Source organism: Alternaria metachromatica (genome assembly GCF_023757995.1).
Source record: "Alternaria metachromatica strain BMP 0045 chromosome Unknown scaffold_30, whole genome shotgun sequence".
NCBI classification, from domain to species: Eukaryota; Fungi; Ascomycota; class Dothideomycetes; order Pleosporales; family Pleosporaceae; genus Alternaria; species Alternaria metachromatica.
Genome location: NW_026055521.1, coordinates 222,150 through 243,691, shown reverse-complemented (window position 1 = coordinate 243,691; position 21,542 = coordinate 222,150). Strand labels below are relative to the sequence as shown.

The window sequence follows — 21,542 nt, the reverse complement described above, 5'->3', positions numbered from 1 at the left end:
TCGCCTCATACCCGGAAAATCCTGAACAGATCTGCAGCTTGCACTGAGATGAAAACATGCAAAATAGTCGAATCAAGGCCGATGTAGGCTCCAGGATGATCGAACTCATCCCTCGTTTAGTATAGTAGCCTCCGGCATCGCTGCCTTCCAGTCCCTTACGGCCCTTGCGATTGACATTTCCGCCCCTCGGTTTCCCTTCATCCGCTCGCAGGTGTAGAAGTAGTCGGGCCAAACATGGCCGTTCTTGTCCGCTGTGGCAGCCTTTGTCAGCAACTCCATGGGAGAGAACGCGAGAAGCCTCAGGTTCGATGCCCGATCGCCCACGTAGCGTACGATACTGTCCGCTCGAGCTTGGAACGCGTAGCGTTGCTCTCCGCTCTCAAGAGATCGACGGAAGAAGCGCATGAACTCTCCTTGGCGGTGGTAAGCTTTGCGGTAGTTGGGCGGGTTCGTCAAGCGTAGTAGCCGTAGCGCTTTCATGCTGGCAATAGCACCCAAAGCCTTCTCGAACTCTGTCGATTCTGAAAGTACAGATGCCTTCGGGCCGAGGAAGTCTCCTTCTGGTGTGTCTGGATCGATCTCGTATAGGTTGAGGCATAGTTGCTCGAGGCTTGGACATGCGATAGCGATCTTCCACAGATCTTCTGCGCTCATACATTTGGCGGCGTCTTGCCGGTGGATACCCCCATTGACGACGAGCAGGTTCGTAAGTGTCTCTCCGTGCTTGGTGATGCCATCGACATCGATCTTGACGCAATTGTCGCACGAATAATGTAGCTGGCGCAGTCCGCGGAAAGAGTGTAGAAACAACTGTAGCTGTGAGAGGATGTCATTTGACGCGGCCTCATCCACCAGGAGAAATCGCAGCTTCCTCAGAGAGGGTTCTCGCTTCTGGAATTCAGAGCACATAGCTTCCAGCAGCTCAGCGACGCGTCCTGTATGATTCAGAACGAGCTCGGTGAGGGCAAAAATGTCTATCCGCTGGAACATGGTGCCGAAAGTCGCAGGAAGGGTGAGGGCACTGATGTAAAGGCCGATTAATTGAAAGCTGACAGTGTCCGACTGGGTCGTGTCTGATCCACCTCGCGAGACTGCAGATGTTGTATCGGCCCCGAAATGACCTTCCTGCAATGTCGACATGGGAGTTCCGCTCTGCGTCATATGGATGTGTGTCAGCTTAGGACATCGCACCCATAGCTCCCGAAACTCTCGTGGGGCAAGAGTATCTATAGAGACTACCATCCCGGTGAGGCCTGATAAGGATGAACATGTCCACGGCGATTGTAATATCTGCGACATCTGGATACCAGGGATGATAAAATGTTCGAGCTTCGGGTGTATCTGGAGTAGGAGCTCGAGCGTACTGATAGGCACGCCGCTTCTGCCATTGAAGCCGCATAGTTGACCGCGAGGGATGGCGGCCAGCAATTGTGGTAGTTGGTCCGCTTCTTTAAACGCGTTTGGTCGGTCCAGAAGGTTGATTTTGCGGACGTGCTTAACGATGTTCGAGGAGGGGGATGCTAAACCGAGTACGTTTCGTGAGCCTGGACCAGTCTTGACGAGTAGGTCCGTGGTGAAGATTTCCCACATAATGGGCATCGCGACGACGGCCCAATCCCTGTTTATGAGTGAGACTGCTTGCCGATCCTTGAGGACCAGATAGCGCACGACTGCGCATTTCAGCTCCGCGGGCAGTCGGCCAATGTGATCTGTCGCCATGTCTCGTAGAAGCCTAAACAGGTCTGCAGACTGTACTGCGATTGAACAAGTAAGTCTGAGTCTCCGGCGTCAATTTTGGCTCAGGGTGTTCGCGTTATGCTTTGATCAATGTGTCGGTGAGCGCCGGTAATCTGGGTGGACCGCGAGGTGTCCGCGATGTTTTGGGCTATCGAAAGTATGCAACCGTGAGGGCGAGGGCGAGGGCGGTTGAGCGACCAAGTGTAATGCCAAGGCTCGGTAGTGCGATATCACCGTGAGAGCGGCGTTGTGGTTTTCACTATCCCAATGTGAAAGGGCTCGACGCGCAGGAGCGCGCTCCAAGCGTAAGCACGGTACCGGGGGAGTAGCCGCCTAGCTATAGTCTTGTAGGTGTCTATCACATGTAGTTTTGCAAAAAGAAATGACTGCTGCCCATAGCTGTGTCTTCATCGCGAGCTCAGAGTGAAAGAGGATGGGCGAAAAAAAAAACGGCAAAAAGAAAGTTGACTGGAAGCTCTCCAACTGGGAATTGAACCCAGGTCTCCCGCGCAATTGTCAAGAGCCAGATGGCCGAGATGACAAGCGGAAATACTGACCACTATACTATTGAAGATTGTTGTTTTGATGCAAGAATGCACATTTTGACCCCATATATTGCGATCATGCGACGCAAGCGAGGTAGCAAACCTGTATACCGACAGCACAATTGGAGGGTGGTGGCCGGCGAGAACTGCAATGAGAATTTTGAGACTGTGGGGTCGAGATTGTGGCGGAACAGATTACTGGTGGGGCTATCCAACTCTTCCTGGAATCGCAGGAGCGACTGCTCACATCCAATGCAACGATATGTCGATTCGAGTGCTTATTTACCTGAGAAGGCTGCGCAGCAAGTTCTCGGTACCTAGGCAGTATCTTGGAAGACGATGATGCTACACCCTGATCTTAGCCTGAACATTACATACTTGATGGGGAACGCATTAGACTACGCAATCTATCGCAGACCCAGGTTTCATTCTTAGTTTTCGTTGCACATGTCGCGAATCCGGCTACTGGGTGCATGACTGTGGGCATAATAGGTACGATGATTACGCGCGAACGTCTGCAGACATATTCAGCATGATTCCCAGATCATGGACGGATCGTGCCCTGTGATACCTACTCAGGGTCTTAGTATATCGAAAAGTGTTCGCTTTATCTTACTGTGAGGGCACCCGAAGAATTGAAGTACTTGTAAGCAGCGCTAAAGAAGAGCCTTTGGTGGGAGAAGTGAGGTTGCGACATGACGATCTTCCCGTCTTATGTAATCTGGCACTTAGCATCCTGGGCTGCTCGCGCGCCCAGCGATCTCTCACATCTAGTTGCTCAACCTGCCTAGGTACTTCACACCTACACGCATCCTACACGCGCATTTCTGCGTACGGTGGTGTACACGCTTCGTGGACAATATGTACCATTTTCTACGCGCAACACAACCACCAGGATCCTTATAGCGCATCACGACACCTGGGCATCATCACGGCACCGGTCGTCTTAACCCTGGAATGGACTGAGTACCCACGCGCAGAACGACTTAATGAAGACATGCATCGTACAAGAGGGTCGGAGAAGTCTTGTAGCAACATAGCTTGCGGGCGGCGTATCATTGCAGCTTGTATTGGTGGAAGTTAATGTCGCATCGCAGTACAACCTCGGAAGCCTCGGCCCCTCTACTCGTCCTTCGCAAACCGATGACCCCCAATCACGTAGATCACTTGCACCTCACGATCCGCAATACATACAAGGAGAAACAGGGGTGTAAGCATAAGGCTTTCAGAACACGGCCTGTGTTGCGTCGATGGCTTGCCTGATGCTTCAGACATCCAATGCGCTCGGTCATGAAACGTGGACATCGTACTGAGAACACATGCAAGTATGTCAAGGGAAAATACACGGCCCAGAATGCATGAGAAACATATCATTCGGCCTGCGGTCCTCGTGACTATATGTTGCAAGGTTTGTCCGCTTGCTGCGTTGGCGCCAAACCTCCCGTGAGCTGTATAAAGCGGTTGCAGTTACCTCGCAATAGTAGCTCGTTCCTACACCTCTCAGTTGACGTACAACTTCCGCTGGAATTCTCACATGGCGAAGAGCAAAGGGAAAAGAGGCAAGAGAGCGAATCTCAAAGCTCGAGCTCGCGCGACAAGCCCGGATATGATATTGGAGTTCTTCGAACTTCCGCCAGAACTTCGCAACATGGTCTATGACGAACTCTGGAAGATGAACAACCGCATCGCAGCCTATCATACACAAAGTCAGACTGGTATCCTTGCTTACTACGATGGAACGGTATTGGACGAAAGCGACTTGACAACTCGGGACGCTTGGTACGCAGCCAGATACGAACAACCTCCGTGGCGTCCAGGTCAACACGCCTGTTTACCTATCTGGCTGTTGACGAGTAGGATATTCCTAGACGAAGCTATTGATGTATTCCGGAAACAGGCGCATTGGAACCTCTGGCCGATAGAATCTATCGACGTTCGCAACCATCGGCTAGATGCACCAGACACGATGATTATGAGCCCCAAATTCGCCAACTCCATGTCATTCGCTCGCCTGCCGTTCGAACGTCCAGTCCATACGTTCTCGATCATTCACCGATATGATGGCACAATACATCTTACATTCGCAAGAAATGAGGATGAGTGGCTTCGATTGCTCGTTAATCACGTAGGAAATGCCCCGCAAACCCACTTGCTCAAAGTCGCTCTTGCAATCCCCGATATCGACTTCAGACGCGACGAGATGCAGTACCGCGGGGTGGAATTTCGTGTCAAAGTGCATTTCCCCTACAGTCAATTCATCCGGATGTGCACGGACCTACAAACGCTCGAAATTGAGCTTTTCCATCTTGATGACTTTGCTGGCGAGATACTGGATATTGAACTTCTCGACCAAGTTCGTGCGCAAGTCAAAGCGCTCCTGGGAAACAATTTTACCGAGGTTGTGACGCAGACGCCGACTACGGTATACGGAGGATACTTTCACGGCCGACAGCTATTTGACCACTTCCTGGTTTACAGCAAGACTTGAATGAGGAGCATGTTGATAGGCTTTTGAACGAATCAAGGTATCGCAATTCTATCAACAGTTTCATTACATCTGGAATGCGCACGTTTTTTCTGCAGTTTAGACCCGTACTATCGATAGAAGATTGTGAAGTGAGCGCCTGGTGCCAGCGCGTCTAGTGTTGCTATAGCTTCTAATCGATCTTTCCTTTCACCATTCGAGATCAAAACCGGGCAGCATCCATAAATCTTGACACTGATCACAAAGTACAGCAGTTAAAGAGACAACGGTATTGATAACTTCACTGCTGGAATCTCGAAGTGCAGTCCTCAACGCCGCTTAGTGTCCTGGCCAAGGTCCTCGGCAAAGGGCGTTCGAAGCGCCCTCCTGTAGAACGGATTTCGTTATCTGTCAAGACTCGGTACTTTCACCAGAGCAAGGAGTCAATGCGTTCAGCAGCAGACCTGTGCACGTCCGTTGCCTGGTGAAAACGGACCTGCAAATATAGAAGTAGCGTTGCTCGTTCCCCTGACTTCTCTACCGCCAGAGCACTGATCTTATCTCTACTCACATAACTGGGCTACTTTCAACCATACATTTCCTTGCGAACCGCACAACCGACAAGCGTATCAAGCTCCTACGATGATGGCGCCTGCCATGCTCGACCATACGAAGGACCTGCCGACTGAGCTTAGACATATGATTTGCGAACTTGTAAGCAGCTATACACTCTTCCTATCTTTGTGCGATGTGACGTGCAGTTGCTAATGGAACTATAGCTCCCGGTCGATGATCAAGCACATGCTCGTCTGGTCAACAAAGCATGGAGTCCTGTAGCTGGCACAGTACTTTGGAACACCTTCACTACCAATCTCTGGGAGGGCAGCACGATCGATGCTCTACTTCGTTCGGATGATATCTTAGACATGATCAAGGACCTGGATATTCACGGACACAATTATGAGGAAGGTCATTTCCCCACCACTGCGGATATCTCAATTCGTTTTCTTGAGCTTCTGTGCGCGCTACCTCGAAACAGCCTTCGAGCGTTCACGACCACGCTAAATTTTGACGAACGTATGGTTGGTCTTATACTCAAAACTCAATCCCAGCTATCGAAACTTTCGTTCCCTTCAACGACTTTGCACGACAAGCTACTCAAAGGAAATCTAGACAAGCTGGAAGATTTGACACTTCTACAACAAGAAGCAGATCGCCATGCCGATGCCAAATGTTTGGCTTTCACTCCCGTTCTCCGAAGACTCGCAATCAAACCCAAGGCTCAAGATGCACATAACGGAAGACCCTACTCCTGGAGTATGCCAAAACTGGAAGTGCTCTTGGATCTACGCAATATCGAGATCCACTCTGCTTTTATCGAAAAGCAAGAGGATTGCTTCGGCGGTATGACCAACCTGAGTAGCCTACAAAGTCTGCTTCTGAGTAACTGTTCGGATATGCCGCGCACCGTACAGTGCCTCGCCGATGAGTTTTTCAAATGCGACAAGCCCGCACTCAACTCAGTCATCTTCCGACAATTGAACGGTCTGGAAGGAGGGAAGCCATTCAACACCGAAATCGAACACTTTCTTGAAGCCGTTCCGACACTCGAGACTCTCTGCATCACCACAATCAAGGCCATACGCCCGTCTATTGGTAGCATCTGCCGCCACGGAGAATCTCTGCGCTACCTGCACATTGATCACTTCCCCAATCTTTACGAGTACAGAGGTCTCTATACGGGAAATGTCGAACGGTATACGCCTCAAGAGCTTGAGAGGCTCGTGGCAAGTTGTCCGCGCATTGAAGCGCTCAGTCTTAATCTTGTTGATTGGGACCTTGGAGACTATACTGCATATGACACTTTCAATGTGCACGATACCGGACGAGGTTTACAGGAGGATGTGAAAGTTTCCGATCTCTTAGTAAGTGTTTCGCGATGACGCCAACGTTGGTCGTGAATGTCACACTAACTTCATCATAGCTACCTCTCACCCAACTACGCAACCTCCGCAATCTCCGTATTACCCATCCTTTGTTTCAAGCACAAAATGAGGAGCAGGAGGAGACATATGACTACATCATCCACAGACATCAACTCCGCTATCAACAAGTAGCCAATGTCATCATGGAGTTTTTTGCAGACCACGAATCGCCCATCGAGCTTCTTGCCTTTGGTCCGGGCTACTGGCCAGAAGATACATACTCGTCGGCGGGCTGGATGGACATGAATGGGCATTCATTTCCCGACTTCTCCTACCGTCGCGGAATAGTGACAGTAGCAATGCGCGGAGGAAAGCAGATTTCGCGCGCTGTTGCCGTTCCCATGCTAGAACAAGGCCAACATGAGGCTATGCTTTTCTGGAAGTAAGCGGCTGGAGACAAGGTGGCCAGAGGATGTTCACGGTCTGTTATGGTGGCGAAGCCACGAGATGGAAGTTAATCCATCCTTTGGCCTGGGGTGCTTGATACCTGTCAGGAAACATGCGTGTCTTTGTCGCGCAGCTGGTGTTCGGGAGATTATGGGCGCATCATGTCTGCTTCTAGAGTGTAGCGGATACCGCGTGATGCCGTATAGCTAGGAGAATAGCACCAAAACACTTCAATACCACAAGTTCCATGTCCAGTCCCCCCAGAGTCAACTCCTACGTAATGCGCGAAGTATCGTGATGAGTTTTGGGCGCACAGCTCGCAATGACATCACGCGTCATGCTTTTCCAGATGTGGATAGCGTGGCGCACGGGTGCTTGCTGAAGGCAATCTCCGAGCCCCCGAGACGCCTGTTCTTCCACCATCACCTCGCACCATACAGTCTCCGCCAGCTCTCATCAGATCGCGCAGATCTATGGACGCGTCTTAGCTCATCTATATGGCGTCTCTTAGTCTACCACCGTCGCGTGATCCTTTTATCTTGCGACGCGTCTCGTTCAGCCGTCCGTACCTGTTGACCTGACATACCTCGAACGCTACCAGGAGATGGGCCGTGGTGTTTCCAACAGCTATGCATGGGGCTCATTGAGGAATGATATGACCAGATATTGGTCGCTTGATCTAGTGCTGGCAAGCACTTCCATCATGATGTCTTTCGAACGCGCTTTATCTTGGGCCCGACTGGAACTACCTAGGTACATGAAGCAGTGACTGCATCGCCTTCACTAACTTCGGTATGCAATCTACAACTGATTATTCAGGTCTTCAGTGAATGGAAACTTACTCACGTTGCTCACGCCGCAGCCTTTGGTGGCTGACTTCAATTTCACTCATTCCACGCTCCTGCTGGTGCAGGGACCAACGCGCGCATCTATCGAATAAGAACCTTACCTGCTCCCGCTCTACTACTCATCGACTGATCAACTGACCACACGACTTTACCCTGGACTGCACCATAACCAGCGAATTCATCAACCAAAATGCCGCAAGCATCGGGCGAACTCGACATGGCCCCAGTACCTAGTGTGCAAGGTTACATTGGAAAGATACCACAGGAGCTGCGGCTCCAGGTGTGCGAGCTGGTAAACTATCAGCAAGATCTAATACTGTCATGATGCTAATGCAGACGCAGTTGCCAGGCCAAGCGCTCAAGAACCTTGGACTGGCCAACAAACGATGGCGAAAGTCTAGTTCGACTGTGCTCTGGAAGACTTTCAGCTCCCATCTCCAGGAACGAGGTCGCGATTTCGACGCGCTACTGTTATCTCCACCTAATGGATTTCTCGATAACGTCAAGAATCTTAAGATTACGTCTTTTGATGTCTCCGAGAAGGTGCTGCAGCTGATCGCTGTCCTGGCCCAAAACACATTACGCACCGTGGAGCTACCGACTGGGAACCCCAGGATCTTGGGCCTTTTGATTCGCTCTCAAAATCTGATTGAAGAGCTTACATATCAGCACCCTGGACTGCAGCATAGCCGTCCGGACTCTCGCTTCCTTGTAGGCAACTTGAATAAGCTTCGAAAGTTGACCATTACACCCGCCAAAGATGACGACTTTAATGCATGGCTTCTCAATACACCAGCTTTGGAGACCCTTAATATTGCACACTACAACGGGTTCAAGCCATCCAATCCCGAATTACGAGACTTGGCTTCTCTTAAAAGGTGGAAATGTCCTAGTACTTTCATACCTCTGAGGCTTCGACACCTTCGCCTGTCGTACCTCAACCTATTCGACGGCCCTTACCATCTGGGGAAGATCACTGATCTCCAGTCTCTTACAGATCTTGAGATAAGCTACTGTATCAATGTCTCGTCCTTTTTAGAGCATTTGAGCATCGAATACTCCGCACTGGACAGCTTCGCTTTGAAGTCGCTGTGTTTTACACAATCTTTCGAAGAACCAGATTTATTCAAGTTCTTAAATCAGTTTATCGGATGCTTTTCAGGCCTGGAGAGGCTCTTTGTCGCGACCCGAAATCCTCAGCATGTCAATGTGGAGAAGATGTGTCGACACGGGCAAACTCTACGACTTCTCCACTTGGATCCGTTGTATCGTCCAAGTCGCCTTCCGCTATCCGAAGCCAGGAACCACTGCTACACGGCTACCGAGCTCGAGACACTTCTAGTTGGATGTCCAAAGATACAGGAGCTCGGTGTTCATGTCGCTGCTATCGATATCCGCTCTATGACATGTGGTGTACCATATCTGTTTCCTCAGGAACAAAACTTTGCAAAGTCTTTGGACGTAATAGCCCGCTTTCCTTTGCTTCGCAGCTTGCGCCTTACGCATTTGCTAGCAACGTGGTCGAATGTTGAATTCGGCAATCCAGTTGAACGTGCGGTACAATACTCCCAGTTGGCAACCGAGGTCCTACAATACCTAGCAGCGCGAAGTTCGCCGATCGAGATTTATGCTAACAGCCCTACCGTGACTCCGGGATATCTCGACATGGCGAAGGACTTCCAGGGTCATCAGTGGCCTCATTACTACTACGTGCGCGGACTGATGACCTTACCATCCCGTGGCCGCACCCATACGGAGATCGTGGCGGTACCAGTCAAGGGGGAGAATATGGCAGGCTACCTTCCGAAACAAACAATCTTGCTTAGGAATGAACCAACGGATGAAGTAATATGGTAGTAGCTGGTCGCGCGACGATCATATTTTCGCAGTACTGTGCGCTATTGCATACATCTACGAATAAGATATGCCGGGTTTGCCAGACCAATACCTGCAGCGGAAAGAAGTGCGTGCCTTGGACACCACTAGCCACCGAATTTTGGGACGTAAATGATGGGATGAAGAACTAGAAATGAGAGAGAACGAGAAACGAATGGATAGCAGACGTGAATGAGCACGTGTTCAACGTTCAGTAGCTAAATACATGTTCTTCTCCATATCGCTTTGCACCCCAAGATCAGTATCAATCCGACAGTCACAGCACCAAGAGCAGCTTCATATAAGAACCCAGACAGCCTCGTACCCGCCAGGCGGTATGAATACACCTCTCAAGGGCCCCTGGAGAACAGGACTAGCGAGTACATAAGTATTTAGATATCCAATTTCGTAAGTGGGATATTGAATTAATGGAATCAGTTTGGAAAGATGTGCCGACCATCAAACAAAAGCTGTCGTTCTTTGAAACCTTGCAATATGAGAGGCGAGCAAGAGCATGGAAGAGTTGTCCAAGACTTTTGATGCGCACCCATACACTCCTCAGAAGCCTTTTTTAGTCTTATAAACTAGCTAGTATGTTTGAAGGAGGAAGAGAGCAGTAGCGGTAGTGAGAAGATATTGATTGGCAACTGGAGTTTCATAGTCACAAAAAACGTAAGTGTGTTGTGGAAGCCATTGGTCTTGATGTGTGGTGCTTTGCACTTCGTGGGATGACAGGCAGGCAAAGACACCAGTGTACTCGCATTCAATTTGGAGCAAGCTCCATCACATTGTCGAATAGCTCTTTTAGGGTAATTTGGACAGAGAGGTCGAGTGCGTGAAGTGCGGGACTTGGAACAGCAAGCGGGAGGCTTTTATGTCTATCTGTAGCGTCGCAGTATGGCAAGGTTGTGGGACCAATTTGCGCAGCCATAACGAGTTTGTGTGGCGGCTTTTCGGTGCTTGCGTACATTTTAGAAGCGGGAAGAGAACCGCAGACATTGTATGCCCAGTGTTTTATCTTTTTGCACAGTCATATGCGAGAGCGTTTGGAGCTTTTGGTATGACAGACCTTCAGGCCGAGGGTATGAAGTAGAAGCTCTGAGGCGACTGTCGATGAACGACCGTGTCCAGCCGCGGTGTCGTCGTATGGTAGGAAAGAAAGGAAGAGCAGGAAAACCATCAGGTTGGCTCCATACGCTTTTAGGATGCACTACGCGAGCGAAAGAAAGAAGAGAGAACATGCGGCGCTCGTCCTGGAGTTTTGGTGCACACTCATGCTTCTCTCGTCTTCATATTTTTAGTATTGCACGCCGAGGTATAGAGTAAGGAAGGAAGTCAAAAGTTCAGGAGAAGATATGTTTATATTCAGCGGCAACACCATGGCAGGGCGAGATACCTCTGCCTCTCAGGCCATGAGACTGCACCTCTTGGCTTTTGATACATGTCAAGCAAGTCTGCAGGACGCAAGTTCGTGCCGACCATGATGCTTTTCAGTAATAGCTTTGGACTTAGATGAGAGCGACAGGCAAGAACATGAGATCGTCGTCCTTCTACTTTGGCGCACACTCATCAACAGGATATTTTTCGGTTTTGGTATACTCCGAGAAGTAGTCGGTAAGAATGAAAGGCAAGAAACCTCTGGAAGGCTGAGGTATTTATATGCAAGTTCCGCGCCGTGACGTGCGAAGAAGAGCGCGGGATCTCACCAGCCATAGCGAAGGTTAGGCATTTTTTTGGATTTGGAAGAGAGGCAGGCGAAAACATGTGGTAGTCGATTTGCTTTTCTGGGCTCACACACATGACCCTTTCTGAATCGAAATTTGGTCTTTTGTAGGCAAAGAGGTTGCAGAAGGAAGAGAAGATCATCCAGACAGATGCCATCAGGTTCTCATTCTTCCAAGAGGCAGAAGTAAAGTAGTAAGAGCGCAAGAGCCGGTGCTGGTCATGGGGTCCTCGGAATCTGTATTTCAGATCTGCCCAGCGAGCGGAAGGACAGGCGAGAACATTGGCCAGTGTTTCAAAGTTTTTGGAATCGCACTCATCACCATCTGCGCGTATAAGTTTTGGTTTCGCAAACTGGTGGCTTGAGGATAGTAGGAGACAGCATTCGGAAGGACGAAATGGGTAGCTTATATAGAGCAGCCAAGGCGAGTGGTGTAACAGGCGGAGTGGAATGATCGTGCTGGGCATGATAATAATACAGTGGCGTTTCGAAGTTGGAAAGAGGGAGGCAGTCGGAGAACATCGCTTCGGTGCCGCTAGTTTTTAGGTCCGCACTCATGGCTAAAATGCTTTTTGATTTGGGTACTGCGTAACCGCGGGTTGAAGATTGAAGGTGAAGTCTCTGGAGGGACGAAGATGGTAGTATTTATGTCGCAGTAGACCCAGATCAAGCGGACCATGCGGCTTTGAGATATGCCATAGCGCTGGGCACATAGAGAGATAGAGTGGAGTTTTGAGACCACGGTAAGAGAAGCGGAGGAGAACACAGCATGAGCTTGTTTTTTTTTTCGATGCCACACACATTGGTGTAGGTAATGGTGTTTTCGAAGTGTACACCAGAAGAATGTTGATAGAAAAAGAGGAAGAGAGCGGCGAGGGAGAAGTATTTATACACAACAGCCCCGGGCCGTGCATGGGAGCGCAGTCATCACGCGACGACTAGTATTTGCTGACTGACGAGATGCGAGAAGAGCGAGGAGGAGAACGACATAAGTCGTTCACGCTTTACTTCTGATTTTGATCAGATCGTTGAAGTCGCGCAAGCCCTCTCGCACAGATCATGGGTAGTCGTTGCGTATATTTCTCGCACACGCAACATTGGAATGTTCGCCAATTACTTTCGTAGACCGCACAGGCACTCCAGCTCTCATGAATCGCTATGGAAGAGCGTCTCACAAACATGCGTTTGTACTTGTCTAGTTTTGGTGAATAGAATGCCGAGAATATTGTTTAGGAAGTCGAAGGCCGGAACCGCACATAATGGTGCGAGCTAGAAAGTTTAAGACTGCACCGGCCGTCTTGCTGATCATGCGTGTTTGGAGTTGTATTTTGAGTATCCGGCGAGGCCAGACTTCTCGACGCACACATACCAACATGACGCGGTCAGTTTGAACTTTTAGAAAGACGAGCAGCGACAGTCTTCTCCCAGAGACATCGACGTTGTCAAATATGTTTTTGATGAGTAGAAGGAGGAAAGAGGACGAGCGAGCCATCGAATTGTCGTACTCGTTATTTCAGAATCTCCACATGTGTAAGCTGGACTTTCATTTTGGTATTCTAGAAGAATAGTGGAGAGATAATGCGAGGAAAGCAAACTCGCCATGACATGATTTTATACTGTCCAGCATGCCGCTAATGCCCGTTCGGGTGGCGAAGGAGCAAAAGGAGAACATTGAAGGGTTGTTCCCATTTTTTGCGGAAGGCGCAGCAGCAAACCCACAGACATTGAATAGTGACTTTTAGCTTTTGGAATCTCCAGACATGATAGTCATGTTGCTGTCTTTTGGTCCAGCATCACAATGTTCTTGATGTCTCTGTAGAAGGCGGAGAAGCGAACAGACAGACATCCTGCTGAGAGGTGGCCTTTTCAAGTCTCCAGACATCCGAACTCAGCTATTTAGGTTCTAATCCAACATCGTTTGGCATGATTGACCTTTTTTGCAAAAGGCGGAGAGGCGAACGAAGGACATGTTCGCTCGTCGGATGAGTTTTTGGAGTCTCCAGACATGACCAAGTAGTGTCGCACTTTTGGTATCGCAGAGGAAGAAGATGTAAAAAGGAGTCTCAGTCCACGAGACTGCTTTTATAGCCGTTGCGATGCGGAGCGCAGCGCACTCATCGATAGGAGCGGCATACTTTTTGTTTTTGCATTCGCCACATGCTTCCCGACCGCTCACATAGCATGCAAGACACCTTCTTTCGAAGGAGGTCATAGTGAAGAGTTGGAAGTAATTTTTGATTTTTCCAGGAGACCGAGGGGAGAACATGGCAATTTGCCTTGTGGCTTTTGAAACACACCATAGGTGACCATCCTTGTGATTTTGGTAATATCGGAGAAGAAAAGATAGTTTGATGATCAGCCGAAGAAGCAACTCGAGGCACCTTTATATAGCCACCAAGCTAGAGCAACTAGTCAGTACACCTGCATGACCTCGGGAGCTGCGGCAACTAGACGTTTGCCCCAAAAAAAGCTGCGGGTCAGCTGTAGCCTCCACTCATAACCGTCCGTCAATCGGGATGATCACCACATACTTCACGTGGTGGCAAGTATCAACAGAAACGTCAGATGAAGTTATGAATGTGTAGTATATAGTACAACACCACACCCATCTTCCGCAAGAGACCCATTCATCTACGAGATCAATAACCTCTTTCCCATGGTATTCCAACCAGAAACCAGAGATGTCTCTCCCTGTACGCCCGTTCCGAGGAAAAAACAGATCCCGTCAAGCACCCATTATTTCATGAGGTAATACAGTAGTGGTAACCATACCCCATCGATGCCATGCCCTTTGCCTAAGCAGATATTTCCCGAAAGGATAAAGATGAGCAGTAGAAGCAAGCAACAATGACAACAACAACCGAATTAAGACTCCAAGCTCTTTTTGGGGGGAAAAGTGTGTGAAAGCGATACGTTGATTTTCGTGGCCGTTCAATGATGGAACGTGACGGTAATCGTAGTGATATGTAACAATGAAAGGCAAAAAGTAATAAGTATGGTATATGGACAGTAGAATGCAGGTATGCCGCCGACCCTGGCAGTCAAGTATGGATGTGTAGAACGGAATGTGTGGCGAGTGACGGGTATCGTTCACGGATTACGAGGCCTATGTGGGCGGTATCTCTGGAGGGCGGGTTGCTCTATAGGACGGTGTCCTCGATGCTGACACCGCCGGTGGCGTTGGCGGCGCTGTACTTGCCATTCACAGGCGCGCTATGTACGGGTTCGTCGACGGTGGAGTTGTTCGTGCTTGGGTGGGAGCTGCTCTGCGGCGACTGCGCAGTGCTGCTGAGAGCGGGTGTGGGCATGGTCGGAGAGTCGATGCGATCGTAGCGGAACATCTTCTTCTCGACCTGGGCATCTGTTAGTCGACTGTCTTAGACGGAAGGCTAGGTCACGCGACAACTTACCGAGACACATTGCTTGCCGGGAATGACCTTCTTGGCCTTTTCGAGCTCAGGCTTGAGTGCTTGGACGAACTTCTCGTAGTCATCGCGGTTGAGCGTGTCCAGCATCTTTTGGATGACATAGTTGCCGTAGCCATCCCTGAGAAGGTTCATGACGTTTGACTCGCCTCGCTCGTTCTTGGCAAGGATGACCGATACAAGCTCACGACGTTGCGCGTCGTCGCTGCATTTCAGGCACTGCTCGACGACGTTGCTGGCGAACTTGTGCTTCGAGAACAGGAGAAACTGCGCCTTGATCAAAGCCACGATCTTAGCCCTGTCTTCAGGCAAGCCGTGCTCGATGACATGCTGGGTGACGTAGTTGCCATATTGGTCGGTGATGAGCTTGGGTCCCTCTGCGTGTAGCTCGTTCAGGATGAATCTCCGTTGTGGCTCCGGTACCTTCTCAAGTAGTCGCTGAACGACACGGCATCCGTACGAGTTGACCGAGAGTACGCCGACGTTGCCTCTGAAAGCCTCGACCACCTTCTGGATGTACTGCATTGGTACCCGGTCGATGACCTTCTGGATGACGTGGTTGCCGTTCTGGTCCTTCACAGTCTTGAGAACGTCCTTCTCGAGTTCCTTGACCATCTCGGCTTGCTGCTCGGTAAGTGCGTGCTCAAGCGCCTGGTGTGGTTAGTATCTGTGCTCAAGTTTTGGGTAAAGGGAACCTACCTTTTGAACTACTCTGCAAGCGTACATCTGGTTGGCAAGCGCAAGCACGTGGCCCTTCATCTTTGCAACAAGAATCTTCTTTTGAACCTGATCTCCATGCTCAAAGAACTTCTGGATGACGTAGTTGCCGAAAACGTCCTGCATGAGCTGCAGCGCGTTCTCCTCAAGCTCTCTGAAGACGCTCTCCTTGACTTCGCTGTTGGCTGATTCGAGCTTCTGCTGGATGAAGCGCGAGCCATGTTGATCTCCGGCAAACTCCACCACATGGCCTTTGATGTCAGTGAGCTCCCATCGCTTGCTCTGCTTTTGCTCTCTCTTGAAGTTGGACAGTTCAATGCTCATTGCCCCGAGACCATCACCGACCTGCTGCTCCCGAGGACCCCTGGGTGGCTGTTGCTGAACAGGCTGCATGGGCTGCATCGAAGGCACATTCATGTGCTGTGGTATAGCGGAAAGGGGCAGGCCGTTGGGGAGACCATACTGGTACTGGTATGGGTTTTGCAGCTGAGCCGCGGGAAAGAGGTGCTGATACTGTTGCTGGTGAAGTTGGCTCGGAGAGATGAAGTTACGCCGTTCCTGTTGCGCCATCTGGAATCCAGCGAGTTTGTTCTGGAGCTGCGTGACGCTGTTGGGATGCGCCAACATTTGCTCGCTGGTATACGGGTTGAGACGGTCGTACACAGGTGGTGTGCTCATCTGAGAGTAGAACGGACTCTGACGAACGCCAGTACCGTTCGGCACACTCCGACTGTTGTCAAGCTGAGAGGAACGTAGCTGCGAATTGAGCTGGTGGTTGGGATAACCATCTGGGGTGTATGTGCCTGCATTGCTGAAGTTGCCGTCGTCTGCTCTGGAGAGCGCACCGTTCATGTCCTGTCCGGGTGTTGCTGCTGGCGTGAATGCGTTGATGCTAAACGACCTATTCGGTCCCATGCGCGCGTCTTGCTCTTGCTCGTGGCTCAGCCTTCCGAACGTGCCAAACGACTCGCTTTGTATCGACCCGCTTCGTTCTTGGAAGGCGCGGCCACTGGCCATGGAAAAAGACGATGCTTGACGGGGAAGCTGAGAGAGCCTAGAAAAGGCATCTGCTGCCTGACCGAACGGTGCGGGTTCAGCACCATGTCGGGACGGAGGCAGACTTCCGTTCTGTGAACCAGCTCCACTGGAGGACGCAAAGTACTCTGAGTTTGCGACGCTCCGGCGGTCCTCGCTTGGGGAGTGGACTGAGCCTGTGTCTGGCCACGATGTGACGCCGGTGTCAGGGCGCTGGGATGTGGCATCTGTCTGGCCGAATCCAAAGTTGGTGAAACCAGTGTTGAGGGAGTCAATCTGGTGCGATGTGAAGGTGGAGGTGGTGGGGTCAAGGAATGGCTTCACCGGTCTCGCGTGTGAGCCTTGGCCTGCCAGCGAGCCCCTCGCAGAGGGGAAGAAGGAAGAGGGCGAGTTGTCGCTGTACTGCTGGACGGGCGCTTGAGCGACAGATCGCTTCCGGGCTGGTGATACGCCGGAGCTCCTGGCGTTCGGTATGCTGCCGGATCGATGTTCACCCCAAGCAGGTCGTGCGGTGGGTCTCCACTCTGTCTCTGAGTTGGCAAGGAGGGAACCTGAGCCGGTCTTGCCTTCGACCAAGTCTGCGGAGGCACCGTTCTCTGGGCGCGGGTCAGCGTTGCACTTGTCATAATTCAACAGTGGCATACCTCGGGGACGCGAGTTGTCTCTGCCAGCGGAGCCAAGCCCAAACGAGCCGATGGAGTTGTTCCAGATAGTCTTTCCCCACGGGGATGCGTGCGAGCGCTCGGCGTCTGTGCCGTTGAGCGAGATGCCGTTGGAGTAGTCGCGCGGTCGAGTCTGGAGCAAGTGTCAGTACGCCGTGCTGCATGCATAGGGAAGTGGCTACCCACATTGGCGGACATGACTGCCATGTTACGGCTGGAATCACCGGGCGTGCTGTTCATTTACAGGCGAGAGTGACGTTATTAGGCAGCGGAGAATATAGTGCTGTCCGGTGGAGGATGCGCGGGGTGGCTTATGCGTGCGCGAGTGCGAGGGTCGGACTAGGCTCAGGCGTCAGCGCAGACAGGGCAGGTGCGGGGGCAGAGAATACGGACGCTCTTTCCAGCCGGTATAGTGAGGGACTATGAATATATTGTGCGGCGGCGTGGTGCACACGGATGCGGCGGCGAACAAAGAGAGGTGGTCGCGGACGTCCGAGGGAGGGAGGCCGTGGGTGCGGGCGAGGTATGCAGGTCCGGGTGGGCGATGTAATCTTTCTAGGCACAGTTCATGCTAGTCTTGAAGCAATGATGTTGCGCGCCAGGCGGGGGACGCATACGGGTGCGATGACCAAATGCAGCGGCGGGGAGTGCAAGGGCGGGAGGCAGGGCACGAATGCAGCGGTGCGGGAGGAGGATATAGATAATGGGCGGGCGGTGGGCGTGTGTGTGTGGGCAGGCCGGGCGCGCGAGTTTGGTAGCGGGCGCAGAGGTTTCGGGGCGCAGCCTGAGGGAGAGGGTTGCGCCAGCTGTGGGTTCGGAAGATGTGTTTTTGGTGATGAAGATGCGACTGCCCTGGAGGATAGGATCGGCAACTAAGGGCAACTAAAGCACTGGGGAAACGCTAAGGCTCAGGTTGTACCGAAAGCGTCGCCTAGAGGTCTTCGGGTGCTTGGATGCAGGCCAGGCTTGGGGAGAGGGTCGACGGTGCGATTGGAATCTGAGGTATGATCTCCCTAAGAACAAATATCTTCCGTTTTCTTTCCTCTTGCGCCCACCGGCTGCAATGCGCTCGCGTGTGCCAAGAGCGAGTCAGGGACGATGCGGCAACGGAATCCGGACGATCCTCTGTGATGCGAGGTGTCGTTATGGCAGCCTGAGACACTCCCCATGCATGGATAGGAGACCCTCAGCATTATCTACAGGCCCGTCGTGTTTCACCACCACCCTGCCGCCACGTCCAAGCGCACCCTCTGCTACGCCTTCACCCTCCTGCATGCCAGTGTTTGCCGTCGGGACAAGATTCTTGGTAGCCACAGGACTTCGGTAGCCAACCCACGCCCACCATGTGTTGCCCTCGTCGACTTTTCTGCGATGACCAATTGACCTCTGTCTGCTTACTTGGAGCGAATTGGTCGACCTCGATGCAGCCTGAGTGACATGCATGGACATGAGGAACTCATCGACGTGATTGCCTGGACGCACAGCAGACGATGCACGGCAACCACGGTCGCACTCGCTGTGGGTTTGATCGATGAAGAAAAGCCTTCTCACGCTCGTGACCTAGATCATCCATGGATTGTCCTCGCTGCCAACACTCCCTGCAAATATAACGCCTCCTAGCTGCGGGTTTGCGCTGCAAGGCTGCAAGTCGGATGCGAGGCGTCCAGTGAGCCTCCCATCTCCACTCTGTGTTCATAGCCGTGCTGCGCTGGCGGGCCAACAGGCAGAGCAAACTGCTGCAATCGCCAAGTGCTTTCTTCGTGATAAAGTTCCTCCTCTGACTGTGTTCGTCATGGAGCTTCACATCTACACCGCTCCTGTTGCGTTGACTGGTGTTACACACGATAAGCCACCGTTGATCGCCGTGAGGTCACGATGGAACACCATCCAGTGCCATGTAGCTGTCTGAGAAGAGCCGGTGACAGCATTTCCCCTCAATCGCAAACAGTTCATCGCTTCTAGAAGACGACATGCGACAGCCCCAGAGTCAAGGGGTCACTTGGCGTCAGGCAGGCGGGAAGGCATCAAACGTCCCGAAGGCTCAAACGCAGGGCCTGACGATGAGATGTTTAACGGCGGGGACAGGAACCGAGTGGGCGCAGTGGAGAAGCCAAGTGCCGGCCTGGCTGCATCCGTAGGACCATGACGAATTCCCTCGTGTCACTTGCGCGCTGCTGACGACTGCGACGCTGCAGGTGGAGCGGAAGCCTTATGCCAACTTTGCGGTGATGAAGGGCTGCCTCAAGGCTTTGTCGAACGCAAGAGAGACGTGCCTGAGGAGGCTCGAGTTCCATCACCACACGGTGCTCCCTGCGCCAGCCTTGGAAGCGGTCCACAAATCCATCGTTCATTACGCGCGTTGCTGTGGCATGTGCTATCGACCAGCATAATCCTGCATCGCTCCGCACTCGGGCAAGACGTTCGTCTCAGCCAGCGCTGTCAACTCGTCTCCACGCCGTTGTCACAATCAGTCTAAAACACGTCGCGTCTCGTACTCGATAAGCTTAACGCAACATCCAGATTGGCGTCGTGAGGGTGACAGTACATAGTCTGGGGCGCTCGCCTCAACCGAGCGCAATAGGAGTACGTGCTGGCCACGATCCACTGGCGATCCACACCGGAGAGTCTCGACCTCTGGCTAAATCCCACCCCCGTCATTCGTTATTACCGCCCCTTGCATATCAGAAAATACTCCACGCGCTATAACCGTTGTTTGTTTTGCTCTGTTTGCGGCGACGGCGTTTTTACTTTGGCTCGGGTTTGGGAACCATCGCAGAAGGACGACCCTGATTGTTGTGGTCTCGTGCGGCAGCGGCGGGGAGATCGCTGGCGCCAGCGAAGCCAAAAATAAGATCGAGAGGATGAGCGTGCTACCGTCATCTTATTGTGCCTCACGGACGCGGCTTAGCGTGGGCGGCTTCCTCTCCTAAACTAGGTAAAGAGGAAGGTGCGCGCCTTAGTGCCGATCGCTGATTCGCTATCAGTGCATCGTACCTGCATTTTGCATTGGTGACCGCAAGGCGGTTCAAAATAACGTTGGTTCCCATCTCGACCTCCTTGCTCACCTCCTCCACGGTCTCGCCCACCTTCACTCATTCTTCCCTCGTCGACTTATCGCTTCACTCTTTCAGCGATATCTCGCATTACGCTCTTTCCCACCTTGTGTCTCTCGTTCTCTATCAACTCACCAGCTTGCGAACCGACGGTGCTATCAGGTGCGTATCCGCTTGTTCCCGTTGGCGGCCGTCACATTCCGCCAAGCCTCCGCGCGAATGTACAACCACAACACCAAACAGAAGCAATGCGAGCGAGGATGATGGGAACTAACATGCAAACAGCAACTACACTCCTTAATCAACACTACCAACCCCAGAGTTATCTGCACGCCATCGACACGCCCTAACGAAACACAATACCACCCATATCATAATGATGAACATCAACCTTATCAAGCGCAGCGAGGATGGCAGCCTTAGCTCTACCCACCTCGCCCTGCTCGTTACCCTCATGATGCTTGTTCTCCTCGGCATGCTTTGCATAGGAGGCCTCATGTTCCTCCGCAGCGTCCGCAGAGGCAGGAAACAAGCCCAGGCCGACCCGGAACTCCCCGTCTACGAGAAGCGCCAATCAAATGTCAACCGCCTGACTATCACTGCGATGCCGTACAAGGGCCGGGAATCCGTCATCACCTACTCCGAAAAGCAGAACCTCATGGACAGCCCTACCAGCCCGGTACCCGAGATCCGCATCACCTTCCCCGACGAGGTCGACGAGTCCGGCAAGCAACAATCGGGTCGCGTTGTCGTCGTTCGCGTTGGAGACCACAGTGTCGGACTGGAGCCCGTACAAGAGGACCTCCCAGCCTACCAGCGCGACGCATCAGACCGCTTCGACTCGCTCGACCTGGATCGCATGGGCGGACTGAAGGAGAAGGACGACAAATACTACTCATGAATCTCATGACACCAACTCTCAACACCCGGCTAGACTGCTGCTACGGAAAGTCTAGCAGCCCGGGCCTCCCAGCCACTTGGCTACGACCGACTACCCTTGATGACGGCTATACCGCGCTGATTGTCAGCTTCTCCGTTCCTGCTGAAGCTGTGGCATAGCCGGCAGGGCACACCATTTATGTATAT

General features: G+C 51.9%; 5 protein-coding genes and 1 non-coding gene across 6 annotated transcripts; 3 read left to right on the top strand and 3 right to left on the bottom strand.

Moving 5' to 3' along the window:
• Positions 1-105: 105 nt before the first annotated feature.
• On the bottom strand, positions 106-1,161 carry J4E83_009157 (uncharacterized protein; the record flags this gene model as incomplete). The annotated part of the gene is made up of 1 exon (XM_049336048.1): positions 106-1,161. One exon carries the CDS (start codon positions 1,159-1,161, stop codon positions 106-108), a length of 1,056 nt encoding a protein of 351 aa, XP_049184864.1.
• A 1,051-nt stretch (positions 1,162-2,212) lies between these two features.
• J4E83_009156 lies at positions 2,213-2,311 on the bottom strand. The gene has a single exon. It is a non-coding gene; the product is annotated as a tRNA-Asp (tRNA).
• A 3,514-nt stretch (positions 2,312-5,825) lies between these two features.
• Positions 5,826-7,117, top strand: J4E83_009155 (uncharacterized protein; the record flags this gene model as incomplete). The annotated part of the gene is made up of 2 exons (XM_049336047.1): positions 5,826-6,671; positions 6,731-7,117. 2 exons carry the CDS (start codon positions 5,826-5,828, stop codon positions 7,115-7,117), a joined length of 1,233 nt encoding a protein of 410 aa, XP_049184863.1.
• A 1,066-nt stretch (positions 7,118-8,183) lies between these two features.
• J4E83_009154 (uncharacterized protein) lies at positions 8,184-9,823 on the top strand (the record flags this gene model as incomplete). Its single annotated transcript, XM_049336046.1, has 2 exons — positions 8,184-8,192; positions 8,309-9,823. The coding sequence occupies 2 exons, from the start codon at positions 8,184-8,186 to the stop codon at positions 9,821-9,823; spliced, it is 1,524 nt and encodes a 507-aa protein (XP_049184862.1).
• A 4,881-nt stretch (positions 9,824-14,704) lies between these two features.
• Positions 14,705-17,601, bottom strand: J4E83_009153 (uncharacterized protein; the record flags this gene model as incomplete). The annotated part of the gene is made up of 4 exons (XM_049336045.1): positions 14,705-14,917; positions 14,975-15,640; positions 15,689-17,490; positions 17,586-17,601. 4 exons carry the CDS (start codon positions 17,599-17,601, stop codon positions 14,705-14,707), a joined length of 2,697 nt encoding a protein of 898 aa, XP_049184861.1.
• A 3,231-nt stretch (positions 17,602-20,832) lies between these two features.
• Positions 20,833-21,357, top strand: J4E83_009152 (uncharacterized protein; the record flags this gene model as incomplete). Its single annotated transcript, XM_049336044.1, has 1 exon — positions 20,833-21,357. One exon carries the CDS (start codon positions 20,833-20,835, stop codon positions 21,355-21,357), a length of 525 nt encoding a protein of 174 aa, XP_049184860.1.
• Positions 21,358-21,542: the final 185 nt, after the last annotated feature.